This window comes from Delphinus delphis, chromosome 21 (genome assembly GCF_949987515.2).
Source record: "Delphinus delphis chromosome 21, mDelDel1.2, whole genome shotgun sequence".
Lineage (NCBI taxonomy): Eukaryota > Metazoa > Chordata > Mammalia > Artiodactyla > Delphinidae > Delphinus > Delphinus delphis.
Genome location: NC_082703.1, coordinates 18,414,770 through 18,430,573, shown reverse-complemented (window position 1 = coordinate 18,430,573; position 15,804 = coordinate 18,414,770). Strand labels below are relative to the sequence as shown.

Below are 15,804 nucleotides of genomic sequence, written 5' to 3'. Positions count from 1 at the left end.
AGCATCTGTTTTGCAGCATGTTGTTGGCCAGTGACTAAGCTGAAAAACAGCAAAGGCTTTGCAGACTTTTATTGGCAGGGAGAACCCGGGGCTCTGTGGAGGCCCAGCTGGCACCTCTGTACTAAGATCTGTGACTGGGCCAGACCGTCATCCCGCATGTGAATAAGATTTCATCAGGACTAATCAGTGTAGGGAGAAAAAAGATTGTTTTTTTACCTGCCTTACTTTGCAGTCTCTCTAGCTTGCACAAGATAATTAAGCCCTGTTATTCTGAGGTGTCCATTGTATGAATGCGTGAACTTCTCTCTTAATGCATCTCAAGTTGAGAAAACAGCCACTTGGATCAGGTTGTTCCGTGTTCTGTGCTATAGAACCTGCACTGAGAAGGGCTGAGCGGATTGAGTTCTAGACCCGGTTCTGCCACGTCCGTTCCCCCTACAGTCTAGGAAAGTGAGATTTAAGATAATACCTATGTTATTAACTCAAGACATGACTATGTTCTATTACATGGAATAATAAATATGAGAGCACTTTGTAAAGTATGAACTGAGCTTTAAAGGGAAGGTGGTATTATTCATGGGAGAATGGATTTGACGTGGCGGGAGGTTTGTGAAAGTAAATTCCCAGTAAGATGTGATTAGTGGAAGGCTTTTGAAATCAGTTCTTGTCAATTCATATAATGCCCAAGAGCAATCTGAAAGCTATTTGTAGCTAATTTCAAAATTCAGAAAGAGACCTTTGTCTCTCTCACGTGTCTGCCAAATTTCTTGGTCTTGTGAAAAAGCAGTACCTTTGGGGAGCAAAACCTGGGGCTTTTATGAGTAGATGATCATTCCACAGACAGTCTGTGAAGACTCACTCTACAAAATAGAGCACTCTTTCACTTTATCCTCACCAAACTGTAAGGTTAGCAGAGCAGGTGATATTTAGTCCTACCTGGCGTATCAGGAAACTGATCTGCAGAGTTGGAAATGCTTGTTGTTGATAGTCTAGGTCCCTGCCCTTCTGTTGTTCTTTGGGTACCAGCCTCTCCACAAAGTAGCATTTTACTTTTTAAAAAGGGCTTCTTGGTTACTTTGTTCAGGTGTATTATTTCCAATTTGAAGCAGATTAGACCCCAGTTTAAGAGAGTAACCAACACGGTCACTTGCCCTGGAAGTGTGTCATGAGCAGATTTCCCTTCAGAGAATAATACTATGAAACAATCGTGCTACTATGATAGAAGGTTATGTCGCCATTTATGGTTCTGGGGCTGGGGTACAGGAGAAGTAACGTAAGATAGATATTTGTTTCCCCTTCCTTTTATACACAGGTGGCAGAGTATTATACATGCTGTTCTGCACCTTGTTTTCTGCTTAGCATTTCTTAAAGATCAGTACACAGAGATCTTCCTCAATATGTTTTTAAACAGCTATAAAATTATTTTTTGGAAACGATTCCATTATATAGATATACCATAATTAATTTAACCAGTTTCTTCACGGTGGACATTCGGTTGTTTGTAATGTTTTGCTCTTACAAAATATGCTCTAGTGAATAGCTTCGTATGTCCCTCATTTTATATGTGTGGGAGTATGTCCCACACATATATTCTTAATGGCGGAATTCCTGGGTCAGAGGAGTATGCAGAGAAAATGTCAGACAAACCCAAATTGAGGGACATTCTGTAAAATGCCTGACTTCAAAATTGACAAGATGATGAAAAGCAAGGAAAGACACATTCACAGATTAGAGAAGATGAGGGAAATGTGATGAGTAAATGCAGGTCGCTATCTTGGGTTGGAGCCTAGAACAGAAAGAAAGGACAAAGCTTGGAGTTTAGTTAATAATAATGTGCCAGTAAAATTATTTCTTAGTTTCGACAAATGTCCTGTCATAATATATGATATCAGCATTAGGGGAAACTGGGAGAGAGGTATCCGGGAACTATTCTATCCTTATGAGTTTTATGAAAATCTAAAATTATTCCTAAAAAGTTTATTCTTAAAAAAGCGGGGGGGACATTAGTAGAAAAACTGGTGAAATTGGAATAAAGTCTGTAGTAGAGCTAGTAGTATTGCTTCAACGTTAAAATCTTCGTATTGAAAAATGTCCTGGCTTTACATAAGATGGTAACATCTGGGGAACCTAGGTGAAGGGTATACGGGAGCTCTTGGTACTGTCTCTTTGTACCTTTTCTATCAATCTAATAAAATTATTCCACAATTATAAGTTGTTTTTTTTAAAAAAGCATGTCTGCCCTGAGAAGTGTGTGCTGTTAAAGGAGTGGAGGGGTGCCCAGAAATAAAAGCAGGTGAGGTGGCCGGAGAGAGAGACTGAGAGAGACCAAGAGGAGGCAGGAGAGGCTGGACCAGACACCCACCTCATTGCCCTCCTGGATGGTGCGGAGAAGGGAACCGTGCTCAAGGAAGGGCTGGCACTCACAGCAGGCCTGCTGGAAGCGTCTAGGGAGAGCGTGGGTGTACAGCTGGGGAATGAAGTCATCTTGCTTTCCTGTTTGTCTCTCCTTTCGGTCACGAACTCTTGTACGGCATCGTGAAACTTTGCATGAGCTTCTGAGGGACCTTACCTCCCTAGTTTTCTTTTTCTTTTTTCTCTTCCATATTTTATGTCTAATTTAGATAAAATTACCTAAAAGTTGGAGAAATTCTATTGCATGTAATGCCAAGAACAGTAGTATTAGAAAGTGAAGCTTTGGGGTAGATGTGTACCCTGTCCTCGTGTGTGTGTGTGTGTTTACCTTCTTTGAATACTAGACGAGCAGTGCATCTTTGTAACTGTCACACTGTGTCATGGACACCCCTCACCGCCAAGCATGTCTTTGAGGACTCTTCAGACACATTTGAATCGGTGGACTTTGGCAAAGCTAGCAATAATAGCAGTAACATTTGTTGCATACTTAACTCTGGTCAGGCACCGGCCAAGCGCTTCACATATATTTTATTTAATCCTGCAGTGGAAGGCACTAATATTAGTGCCACTTTAAAAATAAGGAAGTTCAGGCTTAGAAAGCTTAAGTCATTTGCTCAAATCACATAGCAGGTAAGTGGTGTGGCTGAGATTTGAACCTAAGTGTTTAGCTCTATTCTGTTAAGACATTTATTTATGTTCCTGAGAATTAAAGTATTTCTAGTTGTCTCATGACGAAAACTGCTACTCAGATATAAAAATTAAGAAAGCCGTGTATCATTTCAAAAGAACACTAACAATTTAGGGCCATGGTTGTATAATGTTTTTCATTGTAAATAACACATTTATCAGTCACCAAAGGGAAATTGGTCTCCATGAGATGGAAATAATAAAAATCTGACCCTTCCTCTTAGGAAAGGCCACCAGGACCAATGAGGTAATGGCTGTACTTCACTCCTGGGGAAAACTCCTAAAGGACCCAGGATGAAACCAGTTCTCTTCTCAAGGTTATATTTGATTCAGGCATTGGACCTTCTGTAGATGTCATCCAAATAATCGAAAAGGAAAAATTTCAAGCATTTCACCACTTGTGAAATATTTTTTCCTTGCTTAGTTATCCATGTTTTAAACTGTCAGGGGAGTCTCTCTGTTTTTCCTGTTCTGTCCTTGGCCTCGAATTCTTCTAAGGCCTGGTTCATCTCAGGTTGAAATGTCAACTTCCAGCTTGTAATGTGGCCTTATGTTTTAGGGCTGATCTTTTTTTTTTTTTTTTTTGCGGTACACAGGCCTCTCACGGTTGTGGCCTCTCCCGCTGCGGAGCACAGGCTCCGGACGCGCAGGCTCAGCGGCCATGGCTCACGGGCCCAACCGCCCCGCGGCATGCGGGATCTTCCCGGACCGGGGCACGAACCCGTGTCCCCTGCATCGGCAGGCGGACTCTCAACCACTGCGCCACCAGGGAAGCCCAGGGCTGATCTTGTAAATGAGTTGGTTTCTTTCTTTCGCTTCTTAATTCTGAAAACTCTGTTTCTCATTTTAATTAATAGATTGCTGGAGAGAGCTTCTGCATTTTCCCAGTATGGGCACAAAAATGATAATCCTTCAATTTTCCTGCAGGCAGTGGTCTCTGGTGTGCTTTATCACAGACGTGCTTTAAAAAATTGTCTAATAGAATGATTAAAACAGTAAGGACAAAAGGACTACTTTGTAGTCTGTGGATTTTCCATCCGTGCACTAACTTCATGAAAACAGTATCGCCTAACACTGTGCGAAAACTCCTTGCTTAGTCCGAATTCTGAAAGATTCATGTTTGATTTTGGCTGTCTTGGGTGTTTGATTAATTGACTGAGAGTGAGTGGAATTCTGGAGAATAAGCAAGGAAGAGACAAAACTGAGAACAGGAGTAAGAGCCCAGCTGCATAGAAATCGCTCCTAAATTGAAATAAGTACACAGAAAAGTCCAGGACTGAAGCCCCAGGCTGGCGTCCCCGACTCCCGACGAGTGTGTCCAGCCATCAGGGGTCCTGAGAACCCTTGATACAGCGTTGACATGTGTGTCCTTTAGAAAAGTATTTCACGAGTCTTTATGCCAGATAAGTGCTTCCCCAGGAGCCCAGGCCCGTTAACTCAAAGTAGAGCCATTTGTGTGAGGGATCACTTCAGCCCAGCTGTTCCTGCACAGCTGCAGGCTGATGTCACCACCTGGGGCCGGGCCTGCCTTGGGACTGTTGTCCTAACAGCAGTAACCACCGCTCCCCCGTCCGACCCATTTTTTTTTCCCTGTACCCTTCCTTCCCTCCTGTCCTCCCTTTACCTCTCTGCACAGTGGCCAACAAAATCAAACACTAGTTAAGCTTCTTTAAAAAAAAAAAAAAAAAAGAGGAAACACCCTGTCCGGCCGCCAGTGTGAGTGAGAGGATTTCCAACTATCCTTTTTGATTTTAAAGTTATACAGTTACACATTCAGACTGACAGTCTTTGATTACAAGCAGATGTGTTGGAATCCGGCAGGTGTAGCATACTGCTAACTTCTACACGGAAGCTCTTCTAGTTTTTGGTTCACTTAGACATTTTATCTCAGATATGAGCCTTCAGATGAGCTAGAATTTTTTGTTTTGTTTTTTACTTTGCTGTTGTCTGAAATCCTGAGGCAATTACGTCAGAAGGCTGTGTGAAATCAAGATTTCTCTGACTAGAAAAGCTATTTTGATGCCTTTATTGACTGTTCACAAATAGTTTTCTACTGCCTTCTTTCGTATAGAGCTGTAACGTGGAATTCACACAAGGAGGCTTGTGGCCCTATCATTTTATTTGTATTATTTTGGAAAGGCAGTGGAAGCGAATACGTTTACCTCTTTGGCTAACATTTGCCTTCGTGAATCACTTTTTCCTCCTTTGATAAATACGTAGTGATATGAGGAGCATATTCTGTAGCAATCAGCATGGCCATCATCTTTTAATAAATTCTTTTAAGGAAAAAAATCACTTCCCAAACGGAGTCCCAAAGGCCTGAGTTGTTGGTGATGTTGATGATCTCTGTAATGTGGCCTACATCTGCCTTGCTGAGTCTTCTCTCCATCTTTTCTGCCTTGGGAATGTTCTAGCTCCCAAGGTGCACTGTGCAGGCTCCCCATTGCTCATCGTGGAATACAGTTTTTACCCTCGATATCAGGGTAGTAGTTCTTGCTTTGTTTTTGCCTTTACTGCTAGTTCAGTAAACATTTGTGGGTTTATTTGAATTTAAGGGTGCTCTTTAGCAGACACTATGCTTGTCATTATTTCAATATGACTTATTTTACTTCTGAAGGAATACTGATATGGGACAAGTAGGGGCTGGTGTTTCTACTGCCATGTGGCATATTCCCAAGAAAACAAGTCTACATCATTGCCCGAAATCCATCCCGGGAGCCAGCCAATTTCCCACTACTTAGGTCAGAATAATCATTGATCTAAACTATCCTCTTCTCCTCCCTAAAACAACCTTTTTCCTTCCACTACTCCACAAATACATATTCCTTACCAAAAGAGACATAAGGATTACTTTATCCATTTTGCATGAATCCATGGGCACTCTGGGGTGTTGAGAACATGCATCCTCCTTACAGAGTAGCACTCCTTTCCCCCATATCTAACATAAGTACAGGAAGGCTGCAAAAGTCCAAAGTCAGGCTTCCCAAGAAATGATAGAACTCTTTCAGGATTTTTTAAAAATTTTTATTGGCATATAGTTGATTTACAATGTTGTGTTAGTTTCCGGTGTATAGCAAAGTGAATCAGTTATATATATACATATATCCACTCTTCTTTAGATTCTTTTCCCATGTAGGCCATTCCAGAGTATTGAGTAGAGTCCCCTGTGCTGTACAGCAGGTTCTTATTAGTTACCTATTTTATATATCGTAGTGTGTGTATGTCAGCCCCAATCTCCCAATTTATCCCTCCCCCACCATCCCCTGATAACCATAGATTTGTTTTCTACATCTGTGACTCTACTTCTATTTTGTAAGTTCATTTGTACCCATTTTTTTTTACATTCCACATATAAGCGATATCATATGATATTTATCTTTCTGTGTCTGACTTACTTCACTATGACAATCTCTAGGTCCATCCATGTTGCTGCAGATGGCATTATGTCATCCTTTTTTATGGCTGAGTAATATTCCATTTTATATATGTACCACATCTTCTTTATCCATTCATCTGTCGATGGACACTTAGGTTGCTTCCATGACCTGGCTATTGTAAATAGTGCTGCAATGAACATTGGGGTGCATGTATCTTTTTGAATGGTGGTTTTCTCCAGGTATATGCCCAGGAGTGGGATTACTGGGTCATATGGTAGTTCTATATTTAGGTTTTTTTTTTAAATTAATTTATTGTATTTTTGGCTGCCTTGGGTCTTCATTGCTATGCACGGGCTTTCTTTAGTTGCTGTGAGTGGGGGCTACTCTTTGTTGCGCTTCACGTGCTTCTCATTGCGGTGGCTTCTCGTTGCAGAGCCTGGGCTCTAGGCACATGGGCTTCAGTAGTTGCAGCACACAGGCTCAGTAGTTGTGGCTCACGGGCTTAGTTGCTCCAAGGCATGTGGGATCTTCCCAGACCGGGGGTCAAACCCGTGTCCCCTGCATTGGCAGGCAGATTCTTAACCACTGCGCCACCAGGGAAGTCCCCTTCCGCCCATTTTTTGATTGGGTTATTTGGGTACTTTTGATATTGAGCTGCATGAGCTGTTTGTATATTTTAGAGATTAATCCCTTGTCGGTTGCTTCATTTGCATATATATTCTCCCATTTCTTTCAGGATTTATTATAGTCTGTGTGGGTATGTGTTTATGTGCAAGCTCTGCAAGGTATTGTTAGTACTTCTGGTTTTGGTAGTGGTAGTGAAGAGTTAGGATGCTCTGATTTTATGTTTATCAAATTACTTTGCCTTTTAAAAATGTTAACCTTTCAATATATTTACATTGTATTGTAGCTTCTCAATGTATTTTTCCTAAAGTTTTTATGTTCTGGTGATTTGTGTTCAGTATATTCTAGTATTTTGTTTTTATTACTATATTTTTGAAGTAACGAGTTTAAATTGGCTCCAACTGCATACAAGCTTAACGTCTATTTATTGCTTCTCTCTGGTCTTACCTGCTCCTGCTACATCTCGGCTGCCTCCTCTAGTGGCTGGCCCGCCTTAGAGACGCCTCGGCCAATCAGAGCCTCCTCTCATTACAGCCCCTGCACTGATTGGTCACCATGTGAAAGGGTGCTCTTCACTTGGGAACCTGGCTCTGCTCAAGGACTTCTCTTACTGCTTGATAGACAGTTGGCTTTTTGCTGCCAGAGGCCATTTCCTCTCATTCCCTTTTATCGTTCATTTCTATACTATTATGTTTGAAAATCTGGTCCTGAGAGATTCGAGTACTCTGAGAGCCCTTTGTTTATGCTTCCAGAGTCATCACATCTGTGTGTGAATGTTATGAATTTAGGACATTTAGCAGGTTAAGTGTCATTTTCCCTTTTCTTTTTCCATCTCTTTTCAGTCACTGCTTCAACCACCTGTGAGAAGTTAGAAAAAGCCAGGAATGAGTTGCAAATAGCTTATGAAGGATTTGTCCAGAAGCTAAACCAGCAGCACCAGACTGATCTAACAGAGCTGGAGAATCGGCTTAAAGAATTTTACACCGGGGAGTGTGAAAAGCTTCAGAATATCTACATCGAAGAAGCAGAGAAGTACAAAACTCAGTTACAGGAGCAGGTCTGTGCTTTTAGAACCTGTGCATGTGCTTGGCCGTGGCTATTAATTTGAATTATGACTGTTGTTTGATGATGGCCTTGCTTTGATGACCTTCTCTTTGTTGGACATCTCTTGATGAACTTCTTTAAATTTTAAATAAATGAAAAGTTTTTAAAATTTTTTATGATCAAAGCAATGTACATATGTTGAGCGAAAGGTCAGAAGAAAAAAAGATAAAATTTAAAACAACCCTTTAAAAAATTTTTTTAATTGAAGTATAGCTGTACAAGATTATATGTTACAGGTGTACAACATAGTGATTCACAATTTTTAAAGATTATAACTATTTATAGTTATTATAAACTATTGGCTGTGCTCCCCAGGTTGTGCAATATCCTTCTAGCTTGTTTTATACCTAATAGTTCGTACCTCTTACTCCTCTACCCCTATCTTGCCCCTCCCCCTTCCCTCTCCACACTGGTAACCACTAGTTTGTTCTCTATATCTGTGAGTCTGCTTCTTTTTTGTTATGTTCACTAGTTTGTTGTATTTTTTAAATTCCACGTATAAGTGATATCATACAGTATTTGTCTTTCTCTGTCTTATTTCACTTAGCATCATGGCTCTCCATTTTGCTGCAAATGGATAATGTCATTCTTTTTTATGGCTGAGTAGTGGTCCATATATATATATATATATATACACACACACACGCACACATACCTATATATGTGTGTGTGTATATATATAGAGTGTATCACATTTTCTTTATCCATTCATCTGTTGATGGACATTTAGGTTGTTTCCATATGTTGACCATTATAAATAATGCTGTGAACATTGGGGTGCATATATCTTTTCAAATTAGTGTTTTTGTTTCTTTTTGGATATATTTAAAAAAATAAAACATCCCTTTATCCTACTACCTAGAAATAATCCCTTTGCAAACATTCTGGTGCTGCTAAAACATTGGCTTGCATTTCTTCTTCTTTTTTAAAATGGCTCTTGTTTAATAACTCGTATTTTTCCCTTAATGGTATATCCTAAACCTCTCTTTAATTTCCTTGTTCCCATTTAAAATCAGTTTTTCATTTAGCTGATATTTACACAGTGCCAACTATATGCCAGGCACGTGCTAGGGACCGAGAATATAGAGGCCAACATGACAGCTGTAGAGCTTACATGGTCCTGTCACCATGGAAGCTATCCTCGTTCCGTATGGTGGCCTCAGCCCTTTCCATCCATGAACCCTGGAGAGCTGCGTGTTGTGTTCCTGAGGCGTGGTGGACTGGAGCATAGGGACTGGCAAACCCCAGTTGGGTGGTTCTTTACTTGTGTCTGGTAGGCCTTAGACTTGAATGCAAGCTCATGTGTCAGATTTCCTAATGCTGCTGCTTATTATTCACCTTAGGACTTTTTATTGATAAACTGTTGTTTTGTTTTTTTTCTTATAGTTTGACAACTTAAGTGCTGCCCATGAAACCTCAAAGTTGGAAATTGAAGCAAGCCACTCAGAGAAAATAGACTTGCTAAAGAAGGCCTATGAAGCCTCCCTTTCAGGCAAGGATGCTTTTTCTATTGAAATAGAATAAAAGCTAGTGGAACCGCGTGATATGTTTTAAAACGGAAATGATTCAAAACTTGCCCCTCTAGAGAATACCCTGTGGTATTCCGTTTGGAGTGTTTTTTGGTTTCTTTTTGCACTGTTCATTGTGAGGAGATCCCCTTTCCCCTAAGGATGCAAATAATAGTTTGTTATAAATGCCGGCCTTTTAGGAAATATAGATTTGGGTTTTTTTTTTAATTTATTTTTTGGCTTTGTTGGGTCTTCATGGCTGCTGGGCCTTCTCTGGTTGCGGCGAGCAGGGGCTACTCTTTGTTGCAGTGTGTGGGCTTTTCCCTGCGGTGGCCTCTCTTGTTGCGGGGCACGGGCTCTAGGTGCATGGGCTCAGTAGTTGTGGCACGCAGGCCCAGTAGTTGTGGCTCACGGGCTCTAGAGCGCAGGCTCAGTAGTTGTGGTGCACGGGCTCAGTTGCTCTGTAGCATGTGGGATCTTCCCGGAACAGGGCTTGAACCCGTGTCCCCTGCATTGGCAGGCAGATTCTTAACCATTGCGCCGTCAGGGAAGTCCCCCTTTTAGGAACTAGAATGAACTTTTAAGGAACTTCAAGGCCCTTTTGGTAATAGTTGTGCTTGACCACTCCAGATCCTGGGAAGGTGGAAAGTGTCAGTTTATATCCTGACCATGGTGAAGGGTCCATGCCAGGCACTTCACACCAGCACTGCTGTGAAATGTAGATGGCATTTGTTGAATAAAAAGATGTGTTTTATTACTTCATCGTGATTGGAAGGGTTGAAATTAAAGGAAAAGAATAAGAAGCCATTTTTTACAGAAGATAAGTGCCCATGTAGCTGAAGTCGTTACACCGAACCCATTGCATCTACAGAGAAACATATGGACACGTGGTGAGAACTGACCCTGTGAACTTTGTCAGGGGCCTTCTCATCAGAAAAACAGACTTGTTGTGTGAGGTCAGAGATGAGAACATGTAAAAGTGACTGGCCCAGGGTAGATGTTGGGTAAACATTGTTTTTCTTCCTTCCTGCTGGAGATGGGTTTAATTTGAGACTTCTGTTTGGTTCGTGAAGGGCAACTGGAACAGAGCACAGGGCCTCCTGACCAGGAGTCTGAAGGCCAGTGTTTGACCGCCCCCATCCCCATTGCCCCCAGGTGTGCTCTTTGTTCCCTGAGGTCTTTTGGCCTCTCTGGGCCTCTGTATTCTCATTTATAAAATAGGAATTATCTGCCCTACTCACCTCATGGGCTAATTTGAGAACAAGTCGTTTAATTTCTACAACAGTGCCATACAAATATAAAGTAATGTAGGCGCAGCGCCTCACAATCAACTGTTGCATCCATGTGCTATAGTGACTGTAGAATACAGTGATCTCGTAGGATGTTATTGACTCAAAAAAATATCACTTCCAGAGATCAAGAAAAGCCATGAAATGGAAAAGAAATCACTTGAGGATTTGCTTTACGAGAAGCAGGAGTCACTAGAGGTAGGTAAATCTCAACCACCACCACCGCTCCTGCCCACCTTCCCATCATCATTCTTGACGCTTGTATGGTTTGGGTACGTTTCTGTGCACATTTGCAGTGTTTCTGGTGCCCGCTTGTTTACTTACGTTCCACATTTCACTGTTTGTGTTTTAGAAACAAATCAGTGGTTTGAAGAGTGAAAATGACACTTTAAATGAAAAGTTGAAATCAGAAGAACAAAAAAGAATATCAAGAGAGAAAGCAAATTTAGTAAGTTGCATATGCTCCCCCATCACTAATGAATTTTTCTTCTGCTTAGCTGTCTTTTAGAGTCAGTTAAGTGTTCAGCAGCTAGAGAAATAGTATGGGTTTGAAATCTTTTTCATATCTTGTAGTATGATTTTTAAACTGTATAAAGTGGCTGCTTTGGTTACTGGTGTCTTTTTAATTCTAAAAACTGACATAACAGCTGAAATCCAATATATTGCAAGTGATCTAAGCTAATACCTATAGGAAGGCAGGAAAACTATCAATTAGGGTCAGGGTTTTATGTAAAGACTTCATTTTTTAATTAACTTGCTATATTGTGATATAATTTACATACCACAATATTCACCCTTCTAAAATATACAATTCAGCAGTTCACAAGTTATACCTTGGTCACCAGGATCTAATTACAGAACACTTTTATCACCCGCCCCCAAAAGACACCCTGCACCCTTTAGCAGTCATTCCCCATTTCCCCCCCAAACTCCCTAGCCCTACGGGATCACCAGTCTCCTTTCTGTTTCTATCCATGTACCTGTTCTAGAGATTTCATTGACGTGAAATTGGCTATATGCAGCTTTTTGTGTCAGCTTCTTTCCCTCAGCTCATGTTCTCAAGGTTCGTGCATATTGTAGCAGGTACAGACATTTCATTCCTTTTTATGTCTGAACAATATTTCATTGTATGGATAATCCTCACTTTTTAAAAGTTATTTATTTATGGATGGCTGTGTTGGGTCTTCGTTGCTGTGCGCTGGCTTTCTCTAGTTGCGGCGAGCGGGGGCTACTCTTCCTTGCCGTGCGCGGCCTTCTCATTGCGGTGGCGTCTCTTGTTGCGGAGCACGGGCTCTAGGCGCACAGGCTTCAGTAGTTGTGGCATGCGGGCTCAGTAGTTGTGGGCTAAGCACACAGGCTTAGTTGCTCCGTGGCATGCGGGATCTTCCTGGACCAGGGATCGAACCCATACCAGGGATCGAACCCATGTCCCCTGCATTGGAAGGCGGATTCTTAACCACTGCACCATCGTCCTCACTTTTGAAAACTACAGATTTCTCTGGTAAACTCAACTTTCTCTTGCAACTTGTATTCTTACTCCTCTGCATCCCCCCAACTTTTTTTTTTTGCGGGGTGGGGGGGCTGCTTCTGTCTTTTCATTCCATGTATTTGTGTCTGGGGCTGCAGAAGCAGAGCTTTTGTGCCACTTAAGACCTGTCGCAACTCTCGAAGTACCTGGGTCCCTCAGTGAGCTCTTCTGCTGATATGTCATTGAGAGACCCTCTAGACATTTGAATGCAAGTGGATGAGATCCTATTCAATGAAATTTCAAAGCTATTTATTCTGGAAGATTCTTAGAAAAATTCGATTGCAAAAGAAAGCTGTAGACTTCACACGCAGGGTGTAAATCTTATGAGTGGTTCAGGGAACGCTTTTAAAGAGCTTCCTGATCCTGCAGCAGCTCCTGAAAAAGTTCAGAAGGGAAACAGGTTGAGGAAAGCAGGACTATCTCATGCCTTACCCCACCTAAGCCTGCCCAGGTTGTGGGAAAAGAGCGTGTTTGAGAGTGAGGGAGAAAGGGCCAGGTGGCAGAGAAGTAGGAAAGGTGCAGTGGGAACGAGGCTGCAATGCACTCTGACTTTAAAAACCAGCAACATGGGATTTGCTCTCTTCATGGTTTAAAAAAATCATGTGTAAAAGGATAACAGTATATGAAATGTAGGAAGTTTCTGGAAGAGCCCTGGAGTTGAGGATCGGGGGTTGGTCCCCACCCCAGCACTTTTGGGCCCTGAGCAGGTAGGTCGCTTGAGCTGTGCAATTGTCTCCTTCTGCGAAGTGAGGCGTTTAAGTGATCCCCAAGGGCACCTTCCCTGATTCTCCCTAAGGGTTGCTCCAGAGCGTTAACCACTGTCCAGGAGGATAGGTTTGATGATCGACACCACTGACTCTTGTCTGAGACATTCCCTCGCTGAACACCAGATCAATAGATTTTGTGCCTTTAACTTGTGTCGTGCATTTTGGAAGGTTCACTTGAATTTCAATAATTAAAGCAAGGAGTTGGGGAATCCACCCTGGTCTCGTGCTCTCAGAGGATGATCTCCCCTTACATAGTGTTTATCTTGAATAGAATTTTCGCAGTGCACGTGCTCTATGCCATGTAGGTGTTCGGGTGTCACAAAATGATGGGGTGTTAATCCTGCTCTAGAAGTACGGCCAGGCTAACCTAGTCCCGTCATAGTGAACGTCCAAAAGACTCAGCACGTGATTGCCATTCCTCGTTTTCCAGAGATCCCAATAAACACGCTGCCTGTTCATTCCTCATGAGTTACTGACTTTGGATAGAGAGAACTATTGTTCCCTTTCTCCCCCCAGACACCTGGCCAGGACTTGGAATTGCGTACTCTCTAGCCAGAGTTCTGTTTTGTGTTGTAAGCTGTGGTTTTTATCTTACTTCCAGTAAAATATTTGGTGCTACCAATGTTTTTTCCATGTTAAGTTACTGATACGTGAGTGAAGTGTTTGTTTTCAAATGTGAAATGTTTTATTTCATTCTTAAGACCAAAGACTTTGAAGTTAAAGATGTCTTAACCCTTCTTTTCACCTTTCTTTGAAACTGCCGTAAGAAGGTTGATGTCTCTTGCTACTTGTTTAATTTCTAAATCTAATCAAATGTCTTTATATTAAGAGTTTGAACCATGTGATTGTGTTAAATGATCAGTCACAGCCATATCCTGCTGTGTGTTTTCCAGAAAAACCCTCAGATCATGTATCTGGAGCAAGAGTTAGAAAGCCTGAAAGCTGTTTTAGACATCAAGAATGAGAAGCTGCACCAACAGGACATCAAGTTAATGAAAATGGAGAAACTGGTACATTTCATTCAGAACCTTAAACGGGGTAATACCTGAGGCACAGGAACTGGCCTCTGAACTAGACCTGTGGCATTGTCTTAATTGCTATTTAAAGATAGGAAACATAGGAGAGGTAGAAGAGGTTAAATCTTCTTTTCCATGTCAGCTTAAGGCTTATTCATTGCTACCTTCTAGAACATTTTTTTCAAGGAACGTATAAAAGGTAGCATTCAGTGTTTGGAAAAATGACAACTCGCGAGTGTCTCCCGTTTCAGTGGTCTGGGAATATCCACCTGCATAAGAAGAATTTTTAAATAATGTAAAAGCTGTCCTTTAATACACTACCACCTCTGGGTGGGTTTCTTTTGCTCAAAACTGTTGAGTACATAAATTAATTCCATCAGAGCAATTGAATCTTGCTATCTAAATTCTTCATCTTGCTTCATGTGAATTAGACTGTGATAAAAGAATTGCCCTTTTATAAAATTAATCTGGTTGTACAAGTAGCCAGCACTATGCAAAATATGAATAAAGTTTAGTTTACGGCCTTTAGGGCAGAACGGACGTTAGCATGTGACGAGTCCATCCAGGACTGCATGTGTGAGCAGTGAGCCCAGTGCCCTGTGAGCCTTGGTCCAGCCCTGGAACATGACTGCTAAGAGCCAGGAGTCTAGCCAAGCCTGCAGGGTTTGCCGTGGCAGCATAGGTGTTCCCAGCCAGTGCTGTACTTTGTACACCACTTTTGACTGTGCCAGGCCCCTCACACTGCTTTGTCCCTTCTCCCCCTAATTATGGGCAACTCAGTGTTGAGTAAGTACCTCAATTCAAACCCAAACCAGCCCTGGACAGTAGGGAGCATGGAAGTCACTCAGCATTAGTTTGTTTGGTTTTTGGTGTTTGGTTTTCTTCTAGAGACTATTACCTATCAAGGGAGGTAAGAGCTAAGCCCCCAGGTGGATAGATGGGCACTTTGAATGACCAGGAAGTTTTGTTTTTGTAAAGGAAGGAAAGAACTCATGGTCTATTAATGGGCCCAACCTAGTATATACACCAGTTCCTGCCAAAGGTCATCCTGTTGTATCAGGTCTCATGACTGCCAATGTGGCCATCAACAGTGACTCAGGTAATCCTGTTAATAATTGGTTGCCCTATATGCCATGCACACATCAAAACTCTTCAAACCATCATGTGCAGTAAGAACAGGCTCTGCTGTAAAATTACTCATAGGTCTTGATCTTTGCTGATCCACAAGTATTTCTGTCCCTTGCCACGCCCAAGAGATTAGTCAGCATGGCATGGTGTATATGCAGAAGAAGGGGTTAATCCAAGGACAGACAGGTAAACCCACTGTTACCTTGTTTATTTGTAAGCTCCAGGCCTTTATTGAAAATAAGGCACTTAGAAAGCAAGGAGGCTTTCTCAGTGTAAAAACTAGCTCTGCTGATAATTAGCTCTAAGAGTGAAATTCCAGGGCTAGTTTCCTCTCCAGTAAAATGAGGAATTGGATGAGATTAAT

At 41.8% G+C, this 15,804-nt stretch overlaps 1 protein-coding gene across 6 annotated transcripts in view; it reads left to right on the top strand.

The window, feature by feature from the left end:
* Window positions 1–15,804, top strand: part of MTUS1 (microtubule associated scaffold protein 1) — a 160,777-nt gene that overhangs the window by 140,710 nt on the left and 4,263 nt on the right. For all 6 annotated transcript variants that reach the window (XM_060001158.1, XM_060001159.1, XM_060001160.1 and 3 more), the window contains 5 exons: window positions 7,943–8,157; window positions 9,591–9,696; window positions 11,126–11,199; window positions 11,354–11,449; window positions 14,190–14,306. In XM_060001158.1, the coding sequence (XP_059857141.1) occupies window positions 7,943–8,157; window positions 9,591–9,696; window positions 11,126–11,199; window positions 11,354–11,449; window positions 14,190–14,306 (608 nt within the window). The remainder of the gene's footprint in view (window positions 1–7,942; window positions 8,158–9,590; window positions 9,697–11,125; window positions 11,200–11,353; window positions 11,450–14,189; window positions 14,307–15,804) is intronic.